We start from the raw sequence: 22827 nt of genomic DNA, 5'->3' as shown, positions 1-22827 counted from the left end.
GGTTTCTGGAAACCATAAAATGTTTGGAAGTCGAAAACCGAAAATGTTATGTTCAAAACTGGTTTTTGGATATATATCTTTTGTACAAAATTTACTTGGTTATTTGGCAATTCTAAAACACTTTTTGTGATGTGTAGTTGTTCGAGAAAATAAATGAAAACATTCAATTTGCTTCCACTTGAACTTTAACAGTAAGTTACTGCAATTTGTGATGTAAAAAAATGAAACAAATTTTCACAAAAACGAAAATGTCATTTTCTGAAGTCCACAAGGATAACACACCAGTTTGGAAGCACTTTTTGCATTCAAAAGAACTTGAATTGGCCGAGTACAAGCTCTGCAACCAAGAAATTAAGTGAAAAGGAGGAACCACCAGGATAAAGCACAAGTAATCATGTTTACTGCTGTTGTTACTCCTGAGAGGAAACTTGAAGTCATCAAACCCATTGATTCATTTTTTAAGACAAAGTATCCTGTTGATGTTGTTTTGGCTGAGCTTATTTCATGTGATGGGCTGCCCTCTCATTTTTTCTCAACTATTCGACGTTTGAGAACAGCTCTAGAGACACAAGGATATAAATTGCCCAAAGATGCTAAATCGATTAAGGCTCTGCTGATGAAACATTATAAAGATATCAAGAAAACATATCAGCAGCAATTTGCAGAAAAGAAGCTTGTTAGTCACAAATTTAGCTTAACCCTTGATGAGTATACTTCATCCAGAAACAGAAGATATACAAACATAAATGTCCATATGGAAGGTGATTATTGGAACTTTGGAATGATCAGGGTATATGGATCTACACCAGCAGAGAAATGTTGTGCAATTATTGATGAGAAACTGAAAGAATTTGGGCTATGTTTTGCCTTTGATATTGTTGCAGTAACCACAGATGGAGCTGCAGTAATGAAAAAATTTGAGAGCTCAATTTTACCAGACCATCAGCTCTGCCTCGCACATTGAATCCACTTGGTTGTCTGTGATGTTCTATATAGGCAATCTAGGAAAGAAGATAATGGCACACCTGAGCAAGTCACTATTCTAGAAGAGGACCAAGAAGATGATGACAGCGATGAGGAAAGAGGATTAGAAGTTTCAGCAGAAGCAGGTGCACCAGCTCTTCCAATGATCAGGGAGGATGTCACAGAACTCATCAACAAGGTCAGAAAATGTGTCAGATTGTTTCGAAAGTCTCCACTTAAAAATGACATGATTCTGCAAAAGCATGTCCAGTCTGAGTTTGGATAGGAGCTAATCTTAGACTCTAAGACATGTTGGAACAGCTTACTAGATATGATTTCAAGATTTGTTACCCTTAAGAAATGTATTCAAATGTCACTGATTGAGTTATCAAGCAATATTATGATTTCTGAGTCTAAATTTACCACCTTACAAAATCAAGTAAATGTTTTAGAACCAATCAAGGTTGGTGCTGAAGCACTTTGCAGAAAAGATTTGAACTTGCTCTCACCTGATGCCATTCTGAAGTTCATTTTCAAGCAGCTAAAATGCAAGGAAAACACCTTTAGTCAAGAGCTAGTTAACTCATTTACTTAAAGAGTCACTGAGGAATGCTATATTAGTAAACTTAGTTAAATATCTGAATAATCCTGATGTCATTAATAGAGCAACTCATGACATTTTCGAAAATTCCATGCCAAAGAGAAATGCAATTGCTGCTATTGCATCAAGTTTGTTTAATCGTTTGTTTGAGCAAAAGAGAAGTGAGTCTATAGATAAGGAAAACTTGTCAGATAATGAAACTAGTCAGGAGCAAGTACAACAATTTACTTCCTTGTCAGAAGAGCTCGAGTTCTCTATCAGAGAAACACACTTCCCTTTTTTCAAAGAGGTTTCACCAAAGAAACAAAAAATAGAATCAACTTCCAAGCTAATGCTAAAAAAATAGGGGTATTTGAGCTAACAAAAAAACGAACAAGCAACTTAGATTTGTTGCACACGGCTTTGAAGTCAATCCAAATAACAAGTGTGGAGGGTGAAAGGTCATTTTTTGCAAGTGGTCTATTTGTCACTAAACTAAGGTTAAATGATGAAACACTTAATGCTTTATGTTTTTTACATGCTTATTGTCTTAAGAAACGTAAAATTAACCATTAAAACAGCTTATTTGTTTGCTGCTCAATTGTATTCAATGTACGTATATGACATTGTTGCTATATATATTTATGTTTTTGCTGCTGTTATTCCCCTGAAATATATAATAAAAAAATACACTAGAAAACCGGAAAACCAGTTTTTAAAACATTGAAAACCGCGGTTTATTCGAAAACCGGTTTTAGAAAAAATTTAAATATTTCCTTTCCTTAGTATGACGTGTTATATATTGATTTAAAAAAATATATAATTATTATAAATAAGTAAATATAAAAATTTTATATAAATTTAAATATGCATATTTTTTTTATCTATTATTTCAAATAAAATAAAAAACCAAATATGCTATATTTAATTTTGCTATAAAAAAAATACATTAAACTTTAAACCCATATATTTTGCAAAACAAATTCTTTTTTCATGCTGTACCTCAAACATAAAATGATCTAAAAAATTTACACCCCAAAATTTTTGCTGGAGCAGTGACCCATTATTTGAATATTTAAATTTAATATTTAATTAAATATTTATTTTAATTAAATATTAAATTTAACTAAAATAAATATTTAACTAAATATTAAATTCAAATATTCAAATTATTAATATTTAAATATTTTGATAATTTATAACTAAAATATGAGTTTTTAACTTGTCTATTTGAATTTCTCACCTAAAGATTAGTTAAGTCACCTATTTTTATCTTTTTCTTTTTTGAAGATTTGATTTTAATGAAAAATGTAAATTTAAAAATGGCTAAAATTAACCAAAACAGCAATATTAGCTTGAATTGAAACAACCACAAATCAGGAACTGCTTAGATGTTTGATTGATGAGATAAAAAAAATAACTATTTAATACTTAATACTAAGTAATTAATGTGTTAGTAATCATAAGATAAAAATACATGATTTTCGTTAAAAAATATTAATAAAAAATAAATGAAATCACTATAAAAATCACTGATATATGGAAGCCAGTGTGAAATCAAGAGTCATGGTGGGTGACTTTTTACAAAAATTAAACAAAACCAATGACTTTTCAGTTACTTTTAAACCTAAGTTCATCTGTTTTTAATACAGGAAACTGGAGATACCAAAAATTTACCAAAAAGTTAATACCCTAGTGTTGCTACATCGACTGAGTGTTTTTTTTTTATTTCAATCAAAGGCCATGAATGCCACTGCAGTTGAGGAGGCAACTTTAGTTGTGATTACAACCCTCTCTCAACTCTATAACTCCAAAACACAAACCTTGACGAAAAAGGCCGCTGCGTGGAGAAACCAGGGACATGATGGGGATCGAACTCGGAACTTCTTGCTTATGAGGCGAGCGCTCTACCACTATAGCACTACCACATTAATTTTGGCATAGGGCAGCAATCTTTTCTATAATTATAGAGTGCAAAAATGATATTAGGAAATTGCAACCTTATGTGTGTATACATATACATATAGATATATATATATATATATATATATATATATATATATATATATATATATATATATATATATATATATATATATATATATATATATATATATATATATATATACTATACTCCATATCTAAAGATGCAATTTCCTAATATCATTTTATATATATACTATATTCAACCCATATCTGCACTTTAACTTTTTTTTTTTTTAAAAAAAAGAATAAAAAACAAAGAATAATGAAAGAAAAGAATGCTGCCCCATGCCAAACCCTGAGTTGATGTAGCAGCACTCCTACATGCCAGCAGGTTATAAGATAGTCGAGGTATGTACTGAAACTCCCGAAACTTCCTGTTTTTGTATGACATCTGTGCGCATCTAAAACTGCGTTTATATATGTATGTGTGTGTAAATGTATATATATGTATATATATAAATATATATATATATACATATATATACATATATATATATATATATATATATATATATATATATATATATATATATATATATATATGTATATATGTATACATGTATGTATATATATGTATATATATATATATATGTATTTATATATATTTGTATATATGTATGTATGTATATGTATATATATATGTATATATATATATGTATATATGTATGTATATATATATATATATATATATATATATATATATATATATATATACATATAGACTTAATATTTATAAAAAAAAGCTTTTTCATCAGCAAACTTGCTAATAAATATATTAGGCTACTTACAGTATTACCCATTAGCTCTGCACGTAATATCTTAGCACTAATTTCATTTTTTTCTTTATCTGTTAAAGGAATCCTTGTGGGTAAAATAGATTCATTTGTATTAGATTCAACTTTATTAGATAATTTATCTTTTGTTATTATATCATTCTTATAGTCCTCTTTTAGAGGTTCAAAGGATTTTTTCTTATCATCAAAGGATGTTTTCTTATTATCAAAGGATGTTTTCTTATTATCAAAAGTTTTCTGTTCACAGCTTTTATCATCTTTACATGTTTTTGTTGAAGTTGACACATTATTCGATACTAATAACGAACTAAAATGAAGTAAAAACAATCAAAGTTTATACGAGAAGTTGAAATGTTAAATTTATGTCAAACTGTATTACAAACTTAATTTTGCATATTATTTAAAAATGATTTAAAAATAAACAATAATAAAAATGTGAAAAAATGTAAACACCAAAAAAAAGTTATTAAATTTGAATAAAAACAATACTAAGATTGATTAGATTGATCTTTTGATTTTCTCCAACCTGACGATGATGACGATGATGTATGTTTTGATTCTTGCTTATTTCTTGAAGAAAAATTTCAATTTTAAACAACAGTTTATATATAAAACAGACTCACTAATAAATTTCATTAAAAGTAAAAAGCAGATACACAACATTTTTATAAGTAAAAAAAGGAATATTTGAAATGTAATTTACAAAAAAATAATAGCTTGATAGATTTACCTGGAACTATTTTCAGAGGCTTTTAAAAGAGCATTTAATTTGGCCATTGACTAAAAATTTAATACTAAAACTTAATTAACTCAACATAAAAAAAAATAACAAAAAATAACATGCAGAAACTAATGAATATAAATATAAATACATAAGATGACAGTGCATATATATAAGAAAAAACAAAAACTATTACACCCCATCTTTGAGCAACAACATCTTCAAAAGGAATTCCTTCTTCTTCAGCTTGTAATTTTGAACGCTCGTACGCTTTTTGTATCCAGCTTTTTCCACCATCTCCTACACCAACATCTGAGAAGGAATTTTTTTTCTGAATAATTAAAGATTACAAATATTTTATAATTTTATAACTATATAAAACTTTTAACATTATAATTTTTAACAGAGTCATTATAAGTTTTATTAGTAAATTATTCATTATATACGTTTATAATTTATAATTATATATTTATGTAAAAAAATTGACATAATGTGACCCTAAAATAACAAAGTAATATTTTTAAAATATAATAATAAAAAAACTAAAATGTTAAAAAAATTTAATGTAATTTATTATAAAATATACTTCTTTCAAGTTTTAAATCATTTTAATTCACATGATATTTAATGTAAGATAAATATAATAAAAAAAACTTTTTAGATTTATTTTTTAAATATTATTCATAAATATAATAAAAAATTTATTTTTAGATTCATTTATTTGTTTACTTTTAGTTTCTTGGTTTTTATTAGCTTCTAAAGGCAAACCAACACCACCATCTTTCCAATATGGGTTTAGTTCTCTTGAAGAATAGGCAGACTATGATAAAAACATATAATAACGTAGATTAAGAATAATTTTATAACCAATTTTTTAATCTTTTATTTAAATATAAGTGTAAAATTTACAAAAATACATTATTAATTTACATAATTAGGGTGTAATTCATATAATCATAAACTTGTCAATAAAATGACACCTAAAAAATATAAAATCAACAAATTTGAGAAAAAGAATATTAATTTAAATAGCAGCAAAAAAATTTATTACTTTAAATTTGTATAAATTTATTATTTCTATAGGGTGGTGCTTTATGTATTCTACATAAATGTTTTTCTTACAAAAAATAAATCTTTTTTATTTTTTGTAAGAAAAACAACTTTTAAGCACTAAAAATACAACTAATTTATTAATAATAATTACAATAATAATAAAAAAAACATATTTTAAAACAATATTATGATTTTGTTATTATTAAAATAATAATAACTGTTTAAATATAAAATTTTATAAGATTTTACAATTTGCACATGTAAAATATATTAATAAATGTTCTTTAGATTGTTAGCAAAAAATTAAAGTGTACCTTCCTTTCTTCTTCTTCTTTCTTCCTTTTTTCAATTTTTGATGTTTTGGTTTTATTCTCACGATGACTAGATGATAACATGGCTTTTTCTAGAAGAGATGATGTCAGCATCCATTCTTCTCTCTACATTATTTTCAATAATAAAAAAGGCTCATTAACATACATATATCAGCACTTAAAACACATGGTTGACAAGCTATATACCAGACTTAAAACAGAAAAACATTCTCTGGTTTGAGTCATCAAAAAATAACATTTGTATTTTATCATTCTATTTTTTCTTGTGCTTGTGTGTTTATATATATATATATATATATATATATATATATATATATATATATATATATATATATATATATATATATATACATATATATATATATATATATATATATATATATATATATATATATAAATATATATATATATATGTATATATATATATATATATATATATATTTATATATATATAAATTTATATATTTATATATATATATATTTATATATATACATATATACACACATATATACAACAAATAATATATACATGTATATATATATATATATATATATATATATATATATATATATATATATATATATATATATATATATATATATATATATACATATATATAAATTCTACTATAAGGCGACATTGCAGTTTTTCCAAAAAAAATTTTTTTTTTTTTGGAAAAAAAAATATTTTATTTATATTATATATATTTTAAATTTTTCATCTTATAATTGCTCAAAAAAGCAATTATAAGATGAGCAACTTTGCTCATCTTATAATTGCTCTTTTGAGCATATTCTATTGAAATTAAAATTATCGCACTTTCCCACAGTGATATACAAAAAAAAATTTACCTTAAGGTTTTTTCTTTTGTTGATTTTACTCAGTTGAGTCACCTTAATGTTAAACATAATTGTGGGAAGTCAGCAATTATGAAGGAAAGCCTTAACAGATGTTAGCAAAATGAATGATTTTAAGTTAATAAGACATAAGCCTTACATAATATAGTAAAAAGCAAAGTTTTTGTTTCACCTTAAAAAAAAAAAAGAGTTTTAGTGAAAGAAAAATCTATATTTTTTAGTCACGCATTTTATACACACACTGCGTGCTAAAAGTTTGGAAAATAATTAAATATAGTAAAGCCATTAAAATTGAGTCAGAAACGTTAAGGTGACAACAAATAGTTTCCTTAAAGCAACTTTCGCCTTATAGCCTGTTTTATTAGCATGTTTTGTCCCAATTGAGTATATCTAGTGATATACTCAATGGGGACTTATACAAGTTAATGATTGCATTTTTATTTCTAATTATTTTCAATGATTTACAAAACTCTAGACAGAGTTTAATGTACAGCATATTAAAACCAGATTCCCTCCACCACCATCAACATCAGTCGTGGTGTTGATATTGTTAGTTTTCTGACAACTTGCATTACTTTTTTGTATTTCTACACATTAAAATTCACAAGTCTGTTGTACAACCAATATACAGGCCATTGATGTTCGCTTGCAGTTTTTCATAGTACGAGGAAAACTGATTAAAATCAATAAATCTTATGATCTTGCAATCATTGGTGTTTAACTTGGTTTGGTTATAAATGCAGCCTGGTAAGTAATTGACAAAGAACACGATAGCAGTGATGCAAGAACTGATCCTTGAGGGAGGCCACTACTCTTTTTTCTCCAATTGGACGTTTATTCTCCAAATATACTCATTGTTGTCTACCAACTAGTCAACCTGTAATCCATTTTTATATCAATCATTTATTTCTGAATTTCTTTTGAATGTCTTATGAAGAAGCATAATAGCTTGCCTCAAATGTCAAAGACATGATTCTAGGGAAGAAGTCTTTGTGTGAAACTGTGTTCAATGCTTTGGCAAAGTTAGTAAACATTTTGTCAACCAGGTATCAATGACTAAATTAGAATGTTGCAGATTCAATCAGGTTTGTTGAGACTTTGAAATTAGATTGTGTACAGTTTTTTATAATCTTACCTTTGATAATTCTCTCAGTCACTTTTGCGCAGTAAAGAGGTGACAGAAACCAGCTTGTAGTTATAAGCCTTGGCTTTGCTTCCATTTTTGAGACAAGACATTTGATTTGTCTTTTTTAATATCATGTTATACAACTATCTGTCAAGATGTTGATGGTATGGCACAATATTGACAACAACATGCTAATATTTGCATGCATTTTTGCACTAAGCTGTTTTTAACAGCTTAAGGAGTAAATATAGACACCTGCTTTAGAGCAAACTTTTAAAGTTCACAATAATTCACAGTATTTTTTTGAGACAAGACATTTGATTTTTGAGACAAGACATTTGATTTGTCTTTTTTAATATCATGTTATACAACTATCTGTCAAGATGTTGATGGTATGGCACAATATTGACAACAACATGCTAATATTTGCATGCATTTTTGCACTAAGCTGTTTTTAACAGCTTAAGGAGTAAATATAGACACCTGCTTTAGAGCAAACTTTTAAAGTTCACAAATTGTTTACATAGTTCACAAGTTTTTTTTAAAGTTCACAAATTGTTTGCATAGTTCACAATTGCATCCAGTTCACAGCATCTGTATAGATCTGGAAGTTGTGAGCATGTTGAAAACCCTTTGAAAGCCCAAACATTTTTGACTAGAAACTGATGTATACAGCAATGCATTTTTCAACATGTTTTATTTCAATGACAGTAGCCTAAAGAGTAATTTATAATTTGACTAGACTAACTTAATGAATAAAATTTTTTTACAAGAATTAATTTTATTTGATAAAGTTTAACAACTCTCTAACTAGTGTTAAAATTTCAACAAATTATAATAATCTTTCGTTGAGATTTTCAGAATAATCATTTATGAAATTTTTTTTTCTTTTTTTAGTATTTATGAATTATAGTATTTATGAAAAGCGTATCAAATATTGTTATAAAGTTTATGAAAAATAAGTTTATGAAATAAAATTTATTTATAAAAAATATCATTTATAAAAAAGAATGAAGTATTTTTTTTTTCAAAAAATAACCTGCAAAGTTTATCTTAAACAATAAAATATTTTGTTCAGATAAGATCTAATGTCTACTTTAATGTCGTCAATAAAAAAACAAGTCAACATTTTTTCTATGGTTTGTCCGTATATAACAAGGAGATATAGATATAGAGATAATATATTTTAGTGTCTTTATTGACACTAAAAGACACTATATAGACAACAGAAAAAGCAAAAAAGTTAAAACAATATGTGACATTTCCAAAAAAATTTCTGAAAACCTAATGTTTTCAGAAAATGAAGAAAAGCAAAGAATAACAAAAAAATTTATTGCTGCCCAACCCAAACCTTCAGTTGATGTAGTAGCAATTCCAATATGTATTATGTGCACTTAAATTCCTAAAATGTACATATATATATATATATATATATATATATATATATATATATATATATATATATATATATATATATATATGTATATATATATATAAATTTAAGTGACATTTTTAACAGTATGTGTAATAATATTATAAGCATTAAAACATCATAAATGGTATCATACTTTTTATTTCTTGCTTTAAGTAATAATTCAGCTCATATAGTGAGAGCCATTATCAAACTAATAAAACCGTTCAATAATAATAAACCGTTTTAATAAAACAGTTTTATTAGTAATATATATATATATTTATAAAATTATAAAAGTGAATATATTTTTTATTTAGTTGCTATGGATACCTAATTTTTCTTAGCAGCGACTAACTTTTATTAGTTGCATATGTTTTATTTGTGCTATGTACACTATTTAGCACGTGTTTTATTATGAGATCTTCGCTCATGAATAGGAAAACTTATTTAAGTTTAATATGATTAACTAGTGTTATTACATGTGCTATTATACTTGCTAGATAACCTTGTTTTCCTGTAGAAAAAAATTATATTCTAGCCTAGTAATTAGTTTTTCTAATTAGTAGATTTTACAGAATTTTTAAAATTTGTATGGTCATATTGTTCCCATGCATTCACAATTACGAAGTAGTACAAGCTTAACAAACAATAACTCACAAGAATTTGAAGCTGACAAAGTTGCAACTTTTCTTTGTTTTTAATGATGATTCTTGAAATGATAATGTAGGTCTGCCGAATTGTTTATTTTTACTACTCTTCATTAATGTGGTATTAAAATCATTTTCAAGCCAAGCTGAGTTCTTTATAATAAACTTTGCACCGGTTAGTTTACTTTAAATTCATCTTTTATCATAATCAAAATAAATAAACGAAATTGACTCTCAAACTTTTCGCTTTGACTTTCTTTTTCATGTATTGACAGACTGTTGATTCAAATAAATTAGTGAATTTTACTTCTTGTGACGCTCATTAAGCCTTAATAAAAACAGCATTTCATTATCTAAAATGAGTAGCCACAACCAAACCAAACAAAATAGATTATTAAATCCATTTGGTTTGACAAGCGCTAAATTATTAAGAACAAAATTTAAATTAGGAGATGGCACTAATCAAAGGGGAAGGGGGCAACCAACTTACAAAGATATAATTATTCTTTTTCTAGCATGAAACATACACGATTCATTTTCTAATGAATATACAGTTAAAGCCATTAGATCTTTATTGCATTTATTCATGCTTTTACCATAAGATTCAAATTTTGATAGTGACTATCAAAAGTGTGTGCCAGATATTCCAGCAAATATACATTGTAATGGTCTTAAAAGGGAATTAAGAAAAGTTAATAATATTACTAAAATTTGGTTGCCCCCTTCCCCTTTGATTAGTGCCACCCCAAATCCCCTCCCCCTCACCTTAGTGAGTGGGGGGGGGGTCTAGACCACATACAGACCACTGATTACCTATAATAAAATAGAATTTAACGAAATAATGGTTTTATTTGGAAATTAATTTAGATATTTAGATATTAAGTATGTAAATATCTAAATTAATTTAGAGACCTTTATTTGAAGCATAATGAAGGTCTCTAAAAAGTTACTGCTCCCTTTATTTGTGCCCCTATCTACTATAATGACCAGATAAAGAAGAGGACAACCAATCTTATCTTTCTTTCTATTAAGAAATGACTTATAATTAGTTGCACCCTTCACAAGGTCAGCTGGCAGATTAGAGGGGCCACTCGTTTCTAGAAACACATTCAACCGTTGATGATTGAAAATTAGGGTTATATAAAAATGCTGGCATTTTTGGTGTGGATTCGACAAGTTTATAACGTTTGCATTTTCAGATAGTTTGCTCTAATGGTCTTATATGCTGGTAATCTTAGATCAAAACAAAGTGTTAGAAAAATTTACAAGCATCTCAAAATGGCTGAATATTGAACTTTTTAGGCAAGTGGACATGTTGCTTTTAGATATATTTAAGTTCTAAACTGCAACAAGCTGCCTACATTTTGCCCATTTATTGCAGACAGTAGTAGCTAATCAGAAAACTTATCTGTAAAGACTTGTGGATGAATAGAATAATGCTACAGTTAGTTTCATTTAGGCATACTTTAGTGATTTTAGGATTTATTCCAAAGTTGAGGAGGTCATAATTTTTTTCTAATTTAACACAAGTTAATAAAAACCACTTTTTTAAAGAGAGAACTATCCAGAAAATAGTTCTAGAAAAAATGAGACATTTGTTAAAAGCGAGAAAAAAGTTATACAGCTTTAAAGTAGCCTGTTTTGACCATTTGTAAATCAAGGGGGGCTGCTGTGTCATGTTTCTAAGGCTATAATTTCCAAACCGTTGTACTTGGAAGTCTGAAACTTCAAATTTAACCTATCTACATAATGCACATAACAATATGTACAAATCAGGAAAATCAGGGATGGCGACCCACAGGCGATTGGTTGAAATATAATGATTTGACCCTATAATAAAATATTTTAAAAAATGCAAAATTTTATGTAAATGTTATTTATTTCCATCGATTTTTTAAACAACATTTTTCTCTTTAATAATTTCTTTTTCTAATTTACATTCGCGTCTCCTTCAACCACAGCATTAGTATATTCATTAAAACTTTAAGTGTATATAAATGGTTTTAAATTGTTTTATAATATCTTTATAATGGTTTGAAACCATTTAGATATCAAAATTCTGATTTTGGTTTCTATACTTTTGTCCAGTCACTGGCCCACTGTGCACTTAACTAACCCCCCTCCCTGAATATTATGCAACAATTTTGTTCCCCCTCCTAAATATTTTTTAAATTTTTTTTGAGGGGAGGAGGAGGGGGTGCGGTGTACAAAATTTTACAAAATACAAAACGATTTTAAATATAAAAATGTCTATAATTTTCTGAGCTTTTTTGAGTTAATTAATTATTACTTTTCAGTCTGTTCAATTTTTTTTTTCACCCCAATAGTTCTGTGTAAAATTAACATTGCTATACTAAACATGATACCAATTTTAAAAAGCTATACTTCTGATATATAATGCATGCAAAATATTATATATTTAATATATAATGCATAATACATAATAATATATTATATATGCAAAAGTATTATTTTATAAATACAATTTTCTATCAACTTGCAATGTTAGCGTGGCCAAGTGGATTCAGCTTCAGGCTACTAAACCAAGGTTTCCAGGTTCGCCTCTTGGTAAAGAATTTTTTTTTTTTTTCAATTTGTTCACAAAGGTTGTTTTTTTTTTGTTTCTGCACATTTTGTGCACTAACTAAATAAAGTTCTGCCCTTGGACCATATAAAATCAAAGCGCAGAAAGTGCACTGCACATAGACTGTTACAGCTGTAACAGTCAGTTAACAGGCTGTAACTACTCTGTTAACAGAGTGTACACATCGATTAAGTAAGATTTAGGCGTAGTTGATTTTACAATTAACATGTAGGTACATCATGTTTTGGTTTGGTCAGATACTCTTTTAATTAAAAGAAAGTCTTCTTTAGATTTAAAACAAAAAAAAAAAGTGTTGCGCCACAAAATCAAGACCTCCCCCTCCTCCACATAACAAGTTGTCACAAAATTGCCTACCCCTCCCCCTCCTTCCCTCCTTAAAGCATGACATAATTTGTGGACGACCCCATATAGGTTTTATTTATGTGTGTGTGTGTGTGTGTGTGTATATATATATATATATATAATATATATATATATATATATATATATATATATATATATATATATATATATATATATATATATATATATATATATATATATATATATATATATATATTTTGGATGAGGATGAGGATTTAAATCCTTTTAACTGATAATTTTTTTGTTTTATTTGCTTAGTAGACACTGGCGAAATATCAAAGTTTCAAATCTTTTTTTTTTTTAGAATTTAGAATTAGAATTAAGTGAGTAAATTTGAAATGTAATTATAAAACAAACCTTTGGAAAACTTTGCATTTGAGGAGAGGCAGTATTACCCAATTTTGACTCAGTACAAGGATATTTGTCATCAGAGGTTTTACTTGCATGATCAACAGTTGTACTTGCTTGATCACCAGTTTCACATGTTTGGTCAACAGTTACACCTTTAGGATCAGCCTCCTCCCACTCCTCAACTTCTTCCTCCTAATAAAAGAAAGCAAACAGAAGTATATAATTTAACTTGTTTTAACTTTGTTTTATTTTAAACTACATATTATTTCTAAATCGTAATTTCTAGTTATTTAGTAAATCTAAAAACATTACTAGTTTAATAAAGAATTAAAGAAATGGTAACTAAGTTAACAACAAAATTTAAGAAAAACTTTTCATTTTACAACAGTAGTTTAATGGCAGCCTCAGTATTGGTGCTCATACAACGTGATTTTAAATAGTAATACTAAAAAAACTACCTTTTTATGCTTCTTGTGTTTCTTTTTGTGTTTCTTTTTCAACTGAATGTTTTCCTTAGGTAAATATTGTAATAATAAACAGAACAAGTCAACCAGTCAAGTAACATAAAAGTTATTAAAGAATTACCAAAACACATGAATTTTAAGCTTTCTTAAATTTGAAAAAAAAAACAATCATAAGATTTTTTGCAGATTTGGAATCAAAATTTCATGTTTACAGCAATTTTGAATCTATTGGCTACATACGATTTTTTTTTAATTCTAATTTACTCCCAACAAAGCTGCAAGCAACCACTATTAAGTTAGGAGTTACTAGAAGAAAAAAAAGAATAGAGTTTTAGAGCAAGGAAATGGTTGACAGAAGACTTGAGAAGTTGTAAGTTGTATGAGAGTTCCAAAGATTTTGATGTTGATGGAACTAGAGATAATAGAGATAAAAGGGAAAGAAAACTTTATGACGATGGGAAAGAGCTGCTCTATCCTTTCAATCTAAGCATAAAGAGCGGGTTCAACTACATTTACAATACAATTTTGGACCTTGTCTAAAAGAGAAAGAACATCATTAGAAGAACCAGCTCAAATATGACAACAGTATTCCATATAGGGGCGAATAAGAGATTTATAGAGGTAGAAAATGGAATCAGGAGTAAGAAAATAGCGAGCACAATAAAGAGAAGCAACCTTAGCAGATGTTAATTTAGCAATTGATTGTATATATGGTTTCCATAAAAGGTCAGTAGTAAACGATAATCCAAAAAGACGCAAAGAAGAGGACATAGTGAGAGGGTTGAAATTCATTATTATAGGAATGTCAAAATAATTTTTGTCAAGACAGGAGTACAAAGTTGAGTCATCAGCAAAAAGAGCTACTTTAGACTTAGGTTGTTAGGAAGATCATTAATGTAGATGAGAAACAAAACAGGACCAAGGATTTAACCTTGAGGTACCCCAGAAGCTACTGGAAATAAAGAAGAGTGTTGGCCTTGAAGGAAGACTTTAATAAAGCAGTTAGAAAGAAAGGATTTGATAATCTCAAAAACTTTCCCATATACAGCCTACAAAACAAGCCTATGGAGAAGACCTGCATGCCAAACTTTGTCGTAAGTCTTACATACATCAAGAGCAATAGCCCTATCCTCTCCACTTTCATCTAATGCACAATAAATTTTTTCAGCCACAGCAACTAGCAAGTCAACTGCAGAGTAATTGGATCAAAAACCATATTGATTGTCTAATAATAAGTTATTTGATTCAAGATGAGATGCGAGAAATTTATTTATCAAAGACTCAAAGACCTTGCTAATAACAGAAAAAGACTGATCGGACAATAATTAGAGGGGTCAGAATATTTACCGGAGTTTTTGAAAATTGGAACAACAGATATCATTTTCCAGCAGGAAGGAAAACAAGACTCAGTCAATCATTTATTAAATAGTTTAAAGAGAATTGAAGAGAGTTCTGAAGAACAATTTTGTAAGACTTTGACAGGAATGTTGTCTGGACCACAAGCCATAGAAGAGTTTAATTGATATAAATAGTTTAATTGATAGCAATAGAAGCTGGAGTGATTTGAATATCCAACAATGGTTTAACTTATTTAATTGGGATGGAAGGAAGAAAATGGCTATAAGATTGGAGAGTCCTATTAGAAGGAAAGGTTTTTGCAAATAGTTCTGCTTTATCCTTGGAAGAGGTAATAAGATCAGCCCCATGAATGAGAGATGGAATGTTTGACCTAACTTAGTTAACAACTCTGTTGAAGAATTTCCAAAAGTCTCTAGAACCTAACTTCTGAGATAAGATACAAGATTTAGTGAACTGAGAATAATGGAGTTTAGCATCTGACAGCAACTTTTTAGAACAATTTCTTGCAATAATATTAGCTGTTTGTTCTCAAGAGATTTATTTTTTTTAAAAAGATGAAAAAAATGATTATGATTAGAGTATAATAAGGGAAAAGACATCATCTAAAGGATCGTTGCAAAGAAAATCACAAAAAGAATCTCAGTCAGCTTTAGGGTAGTAGTAAGTAGTGCAATGATAGGGTGAGTCTGAAAAGGAAGTACAAGATGAAAGATTTAAAGAGATAATTGCATGGTCAGAACCACCTAAAGGAGGAAAAGGAGAAACTGAACACTGACTAGGATCAGAGACCAGATATGAATCAAGGAGTGAAGGTAAATGATTAGGGTTGTCAGGAAAACAAGTCACAAATTTAACTATTTGAGTAAGAGATTGAGAAGTGGAATTAGAGCCAAGCCATTCAGTGTGATGAGCATTAAATTCACTAATATCAATAATATTGGCAGAGGGGTAAAGAGAGAGAGTATGGCCAATTTGATCAGAAATTACATCTAAAAGAATGCAGTTTAGGTAAGAAAGAGAAAGATAAAGAACAAGGAGAAGAGTGATGGAATGAAGAGGTGCTAAGTGGAAGCACATTTAAGAATGGTTAAAGGACTCAAACCTGATTTCACGACAAATAGGTGAATTGATGCATATGTATACCCCCAAACCAATAACAAATTTATGAAAAGATGATTTTTTGAGTTTTGAAATTCTTTTTTAACTACTAAGTTTTTCTTTATAATAAATTAGGAATAATTAACTAGTTTAAATGTAGTATGCGAGGATTTTGTTAAAGCCAAAATGTTAAAAAAAAACGTTGATAGTTTTTATTTATTTTTTGATTGTTAAAGTGATCCCCAAGCACCATGTCGTGTTCATATAATAAAAAATCATTAAAGAATAATTTTTGTGTTGAATAAACTTTCCAGAACAAAATATTTATAGAGATACTAGCAAAAAACTTTATAATTTTAAACAGCTTTATTTTTCTCGAAATTAGGTTTCGATTTTTTTTTTAAATACTGGTCTGATTAATGCTTTTGTAGTTAATAAATGACATCAGTACAAAAAAGTTCTTTCAAATAACTTAAACTCGAGTTATAAATGCTATGCTTGGGTTTTCCCTTTAAAGCTAATTTTTATGTTAAAGAATGCCTTCATATTTTTTATAAAATGAACCAAACTTTTATAACCCAATAAAAATAACACAACCAATATGTAAATGCTTTAAAAGCCCAACCTACATTTATTTTATTAAAAAAAAAATAATAATATTAGTGCTATAAATATAAGATACGTAAATTTCAAAATTATACTGATATTTGTTAAAAACAAGTTCTGTTAATAACATCTAAAAACCAAAAATACTATCTTTTTTTGGATTTACTAAGAAATAGTGAAAAAACATTAGATTTCACGATAAATAAAAACAAAATATTTTAACGGAAATAAAAAAAATTAAAAAAAAAAAAGCAGTAATATTTATTTAATTACAATTTTTATTTTGTCAAAAGTCTCCAGTTAAACTAAAATATTTTAGGTAGCGCAAACCTTTTTTTTTTAAAAGGAATCGTTCATAAATTATGCAATGTTAAATTTTCACTAATAAACCAAACAAAAAAGATCAAAAGTTTTCCCTCCCTGAGTTTTAAGTTAAATAAAAAATCAAAATAGCTCATTAAGTTTAATGAAAATTGCAGCGTAAAAGAACTTAAGATCTACATCTTTTTTAAAAATAAATTTAGCATTCCATAATTTATGGATGATCATAAAGTGGAAAACCTAATCTAATTATATAATTGTGTAAACTGTTTAAAAAAATTATGCAGTAAGTACATTATTCAAAGCAGATATTTTTACAACGGAAAAAACTATACAGATTTATGGAGTTATTATTAACTTATGTTAAGAATTTATTTATTTTTTTTAGTTAATTTTTTCAGTAACTGTCTCCCGCCAGTCAAGTTAAGTTTTTCTTTGCGCTTTTTGAAATGTTTTTAAAACATCGAAAATCAATGGTCATGTTATTGCAACTAAATATTATATGCGTGATCCGATATAGAGTGTGATCGCACCCGCATCCTGATCGAGCCCGTTATATAACAAATCTTTATTATCTTATATATCATAAAAATGCAACATATCAATAGAACATATCAATAGAACATATCAATAGAACATATCAATAGAACATATCAATAGAAAATGCTTTGAATTTTAAAAAAAAATTAGGAAAACATAATTATTAACTATAAATTGGACTTTTTAAAAGGAATACTAGAAATAACTAAAACCATAATAAGTAGAAGCCATAACATATTATATTATATTTAATAACATATTATTTTCTTTTTGTTTTTATATGACATTCAATATTTATTTTTAGTTATCATGTTATATAATGCTATGTAAAAACATTGTTTTAACTTTTTTTAACTTTTAAGTACTGATTGTTTTAACTTATTTTTTTTTAACTAAAATATTTCAAATAAAAGCTGTAGTATTATATACTATAATATATATAATGTTATATACTATAATAGTATTATAATTATAACACTTTTAATATTATATTTGTTGTAATTTCATAGATTAAAGAAAGCATTTAGTATTCTTTTTATGATTCAAAACAACATACTACAATAATATTACAAAAAACATTTTATAAAACAATAAGAGCTTACATCTATTCGTTTTTCAAGAGATGGAAGAATCCATTTTGAATCACCTCTTTGATCCTCAAGTTGCCTTTTACGCTTGACAGCTTCATATTCAATTTTAGCCTGTAAATTTACCTTTTTTTTTAGGTCTGTTAGCTCTTTTATATTTTTATCATTATTATTACAAAAGTCTTAAAATTTAAAAATTTATTAAATTGTTATAAAAATTTGTAAGCCTAATATAATAAATTGTACATGCAATAACACTGTGCAATACTACTGCAAAATAATTTTATTATTTAAATTTTTTTCTTTAAAACAATGAATTAGATATACCTGCTCAAGCTTACTTTCAAGATTTTTTTTTCTTTCAATCCTATTATCATCACTTGACATTCTCACAAAATTAATTGACATTTTTATAATTTCCTAAAATATTAATTTGATGAAGCTATTTTAGCCATAAAATATAATCACTTTATAACAGTAACATTGTAAGTTAAGACAAGTCTTTAAGACCAAAAAATTTTTCAACCAGAAATCTATTACCCTATAGGGTAAGGTAAAATATAATGCTTAGTTGATATTTTACCTTATTTTATATTTTAACACTACTGTTGGTGAGTTAGTTTAATTACTTAAAGTTCCAGTTAGTTTAATTACTTAAAGTTCCAAGTATGGTTGATTAATACTAAGAGATTACTACAAAGTTGATTGATACTACTAAGTTGATACTACTTGATTACTACTAAGCTGGCTTCTCCTAACAAAGGCTAGGAGAAGCCAATTCCGACTTAAAATACCCCCTGCCTTGGGACTTTTGGTTGAGTAAAGGCTAGAGATGGTGTCTCAATAAAAATACTTATCTTGGGCAGACATTAAATGCATCTGGCTACTGTCTTGTAAAAGGCCCCCTAGGCAAAGACTTAAGGAGTAAACAGATTCTATCTGTTGACCAGCCTCACACCACTTTTTCATCTATTAGGCTGGTGCAGATGTATTTTTAATACATTATTTCCAGTTTAGGAGGTTGAATGCTGGATCTTCATGACTCAATGCATGGGTTTCACTTGTGTCTCTGTTTTTATGACTAGGCAACTCATTCTACTATCTCCTAATGAGGGTACAGCTCTAAAACTCAATTTTATGGTTATGAGGCTGGCTGGGAGTCAGGTTTCCCGAACTTGGTGGTAGCTCTCAAAGAGACTGATTCCATCAGCAGCTGAAAAATAACAAAGTATTAACAGTGCCATGTGGCGCATGGATGGTGCACCTGCTCATACTTTTGGTGTGCATTGTCAAAACCACATTTGGAGCCCTTAGTTACAGCTTAGGGTTTATTATAAGTAATGAATCAATTGCTTGGGCTATTAAACAGTGTACTGAGTACTGTCCATGCTTTGAGTCAAGTTATTTAACAAATTTATAAACGAATAAAGTACCAAAAACTATAAAACACAAAAAACCATCTGTTGAGTCCTATCTCTTGCAAAGTTCACCAGATCTACTTGCTCTTTGTGAGAATAATTTGAGTTCAGCTGTCTCAACTTGTGATCTAAGTGTTGATAGTTTTAATTTTTTGATCTTCCTTTATTTCGTAAAGACTCTAATAATCACATGCCTGGCCTGGGCATTTACATTCATAAGAATTCACCCATTTGTCTGGAAACTAGGTTTGAATCAACACACTATTCTTTCATGTGCTTTTGTTTAGCACCACTTCACTCGATTGCATTTCTCTTTGTTCTATATCGCTCTCCTTCATTTCAAGACTACACTCTTTGTGATGTTATTTCTGATCAAATGGACCAAGCCCTCTCTCTTTATCCATCAGCCAATACTGTTGTTGGTGACTTTAATGCTCACCACACTGAATGGCTTGGCTCTAGTGTCAGTGACTCTGCAGGCATTAAAACCCACAACTTTTGTCTTTCTCAATCCCTAACTCAAATAGTCAACTTTCCAAAACGCTTTCCAGAAACACCGAATCATTTACCTTCTCTTCTACCTTGACTTATGACTTGTTTCTGATCCTAGTCAATACTCAGTTTCTCAACATTCACCCTTAGTAGCTTCTGATCACAGTTTGATCTTTCTAAAACTATTATCTTGTGCTTCTTCTTCATCTGATGAATCCCCCTATCATCGTACCTCTTGCAACTACCTTAAAGCTGACTGGGAATCTATCCATAATTTTCTTCGTGATGACCTTTGGGTAGAAATCTTTCATCTTCCTGTCGACAAATGTGCTTCTTACATAACTTCACAGATTCAGGCTGGCATGGAATCTTTTAATTCCTCTTGACAATTCCAGGTCGAGCCTCACTCTTCTCCACGGTTTTCCACAAATTGTGCTGCTGCAATTATCAATAGAAACTATTACTTCCATATCTATCAGCAAAACAATTTTCTAGAAAATAAATATCTGTTTACTATTGCTAGAAACTATTGTAAAAAGATTTGTCTAATGCCAAAGCCCGCTATTCTCAGGTCATGAAATCTTGTATTCACAAAAATAGGCTCTCGTGATTCTGGAAAATCTTAAACAGTATCAATAATAAGGGCGAATCTGTTATTCCACCTCTCTTGTATCGTTCAGACTTTGTCACCTCACCTAAAGACAAAGCTGAACTGTTTGCTCAGAACTTTTCATCAATATCATCCACTAGTTGCATTCTACCTGATTTAGCCATTAAACAGGTTGATCCATTGCTTCACATTTGTATCACTCCAACTACTGTATCTAAAGTGATTTCCTGCTTAGACTCTTCTACAGGCTGTAGTTCGAACAAAATACCTGTTGTAGTCTTGCAGAAGTGTTCTCCGAAGCTATCACCTATACTTTCAAACCTATTTAAAAAGTGCTTATCAGAGTCTTGTTTTCCAGCCTGCTGGAAAGCTGCATCTGTTATCCCTATTTTCAAATATCTGGACAGAGATCTGATTTGTCTAACTACCGTCCCATTAGTCTTCTTCCTATCATAAGCAAAGCTTTTGAATCTTTAATTAACAAACACTAAATCTCTCATCTTGAATCTAATAACTTACTTTCTGATCATCAATATGGGTTTTGATCTTCTTGTTTTACAGCTAATTTGCTAACAGTAATAACCGATTGATTTTATCATGCATCTAGTGCACGATAAAGTCATTCCGTTTGGGGAAAAAGTGGAGGTTAAGGCCATCGCTCTTGATATTTCTAAAGCTTTTGATAAAGTCTGGCATGCTGGTCTTCTCCATAAGCTTTTTTCTTACGGTGTATCTGGTAACATCTTTAGGATTATTGAATCCTTCCTTTCCAATTGTAGTATAAAAGTTGTCCTCGATGGACAGCACTCTTATTCTTATTCTGTAACTTCAGGGATTCCTCAAGGTTCTATTCTTGGCCCTATACTCTTTTTAATTTATATTAACGATATTCCAAATATTCTCACATCTAAGGTGGCTTTGTTTGCTGATGATACTACTATTTATTCTTGTCATGATAAGAAGCCAACACTCTCTGATTGCTTGGAGGGGGCATTTGAGCTTGAAAAGGATCTCACCTCTGTTACAGTATGGGGCTCACAGTGGCTGATGAACTTTAATTTAGATAAAACTCATTTTTTTTCAGCTAATCATTATCGCAATAATTTAGATCTTCCTATATTTATGAACGGTAATGTACTCAAGTCATCTACCTTTTATCTTCTAGGATTAACTCTTATTTCCGATCTTTCTTGGAAACTATATATCAAATCCATTGCAAAATTAGCATCTGCTAAGGTTGCATCTCTTTATCACGCTCAACACTTTTTTACTCCGGATTCTATTCTCTATCTCTATAAATCTCAAATCCTGCCTTGTATGGAATACTGTTTCCATATCTGGGGCGGATCTTCTAATGATGCCCTTTCTCTGTTAGACAAGGTGCAAAAAACGCATTGTAAACATAGTTGGACCTGCTCTTGCATTCAATCTCCAACCATTATCACATCATTGTAATGTTGCTTCTCTTTATCTTTTCTAAAGAAAACTGCTCTAAAGAGCTAGCGTCTCTTGTGCCATCTACTAAAATTCATTCTTGTG

General features: G+C 28.6%; 1 protein-coding gene across 1 annotated transcript in view; it reads right to left on the bottom strand.

The window, feature by feature from the left end:
* LOC100203139 (CWF19-like protein 2) overlaps positions 1-19212 on the bottom strand; it is a 35775-nt gene extending 16563 nt beyond the window's left edge. Inside the window, exons 1-10 of the mRNA XM_065814079.1 lie at positions 19096-19212; positions 18784-18882; positions 14252-14305; positions 13800-13985; positions 6412-6534; positions 5774-5864; positions 5241-5356; positions 5054-5103; positions 4813-4893; positions 4318-4630 (exon numbers count right to left, since the gene is read on the bottom strand). Of these exons, the coding sequence (XP_065670151.1) occupies positions 4318-4630; positions 4813-4893; positions 5054-5103; positions 5241-5356; positions 5774-5864; positions 6412-6534; positions 13800-13985; positions 14252-14305; positions 18784-18882; positions 19096-19176 (1194 nt within the window). The 5' untranslated portion in view covers positions 19177-19212. The remainder of the gene's footprint in view (positions 1-4317; positions 4631-4812; positions 4894-5053; positions 5104-5240; positions 5357-5773; positions 5865-6411; positions 6535-13799; positions 13986-14251; positions 14306-18783; positions 18883-19095) is intronic.
* Positions 19213-22827: the final 3615 nt, after the last annotated feature.

The sequence above is a fragment of the Hydra vulgaris genome, chromosome 12, assembly GCF_038396675.1.
Source record: "Hydra vulgaris chromosome 12, alternate assembly HydraT2T_AEP".
In the NCBI taxonomy this organism is placed as follows: domain Eukaryota; kingdom Metazoa; phylum Cnidaria; class Hydrozoa; order Anthoathecata; family Hydridae; genus Hydra; species Hydra vulgaris.
This window is presented reverse-complemented; position numbering and strand designations above follow the sequence as displayed.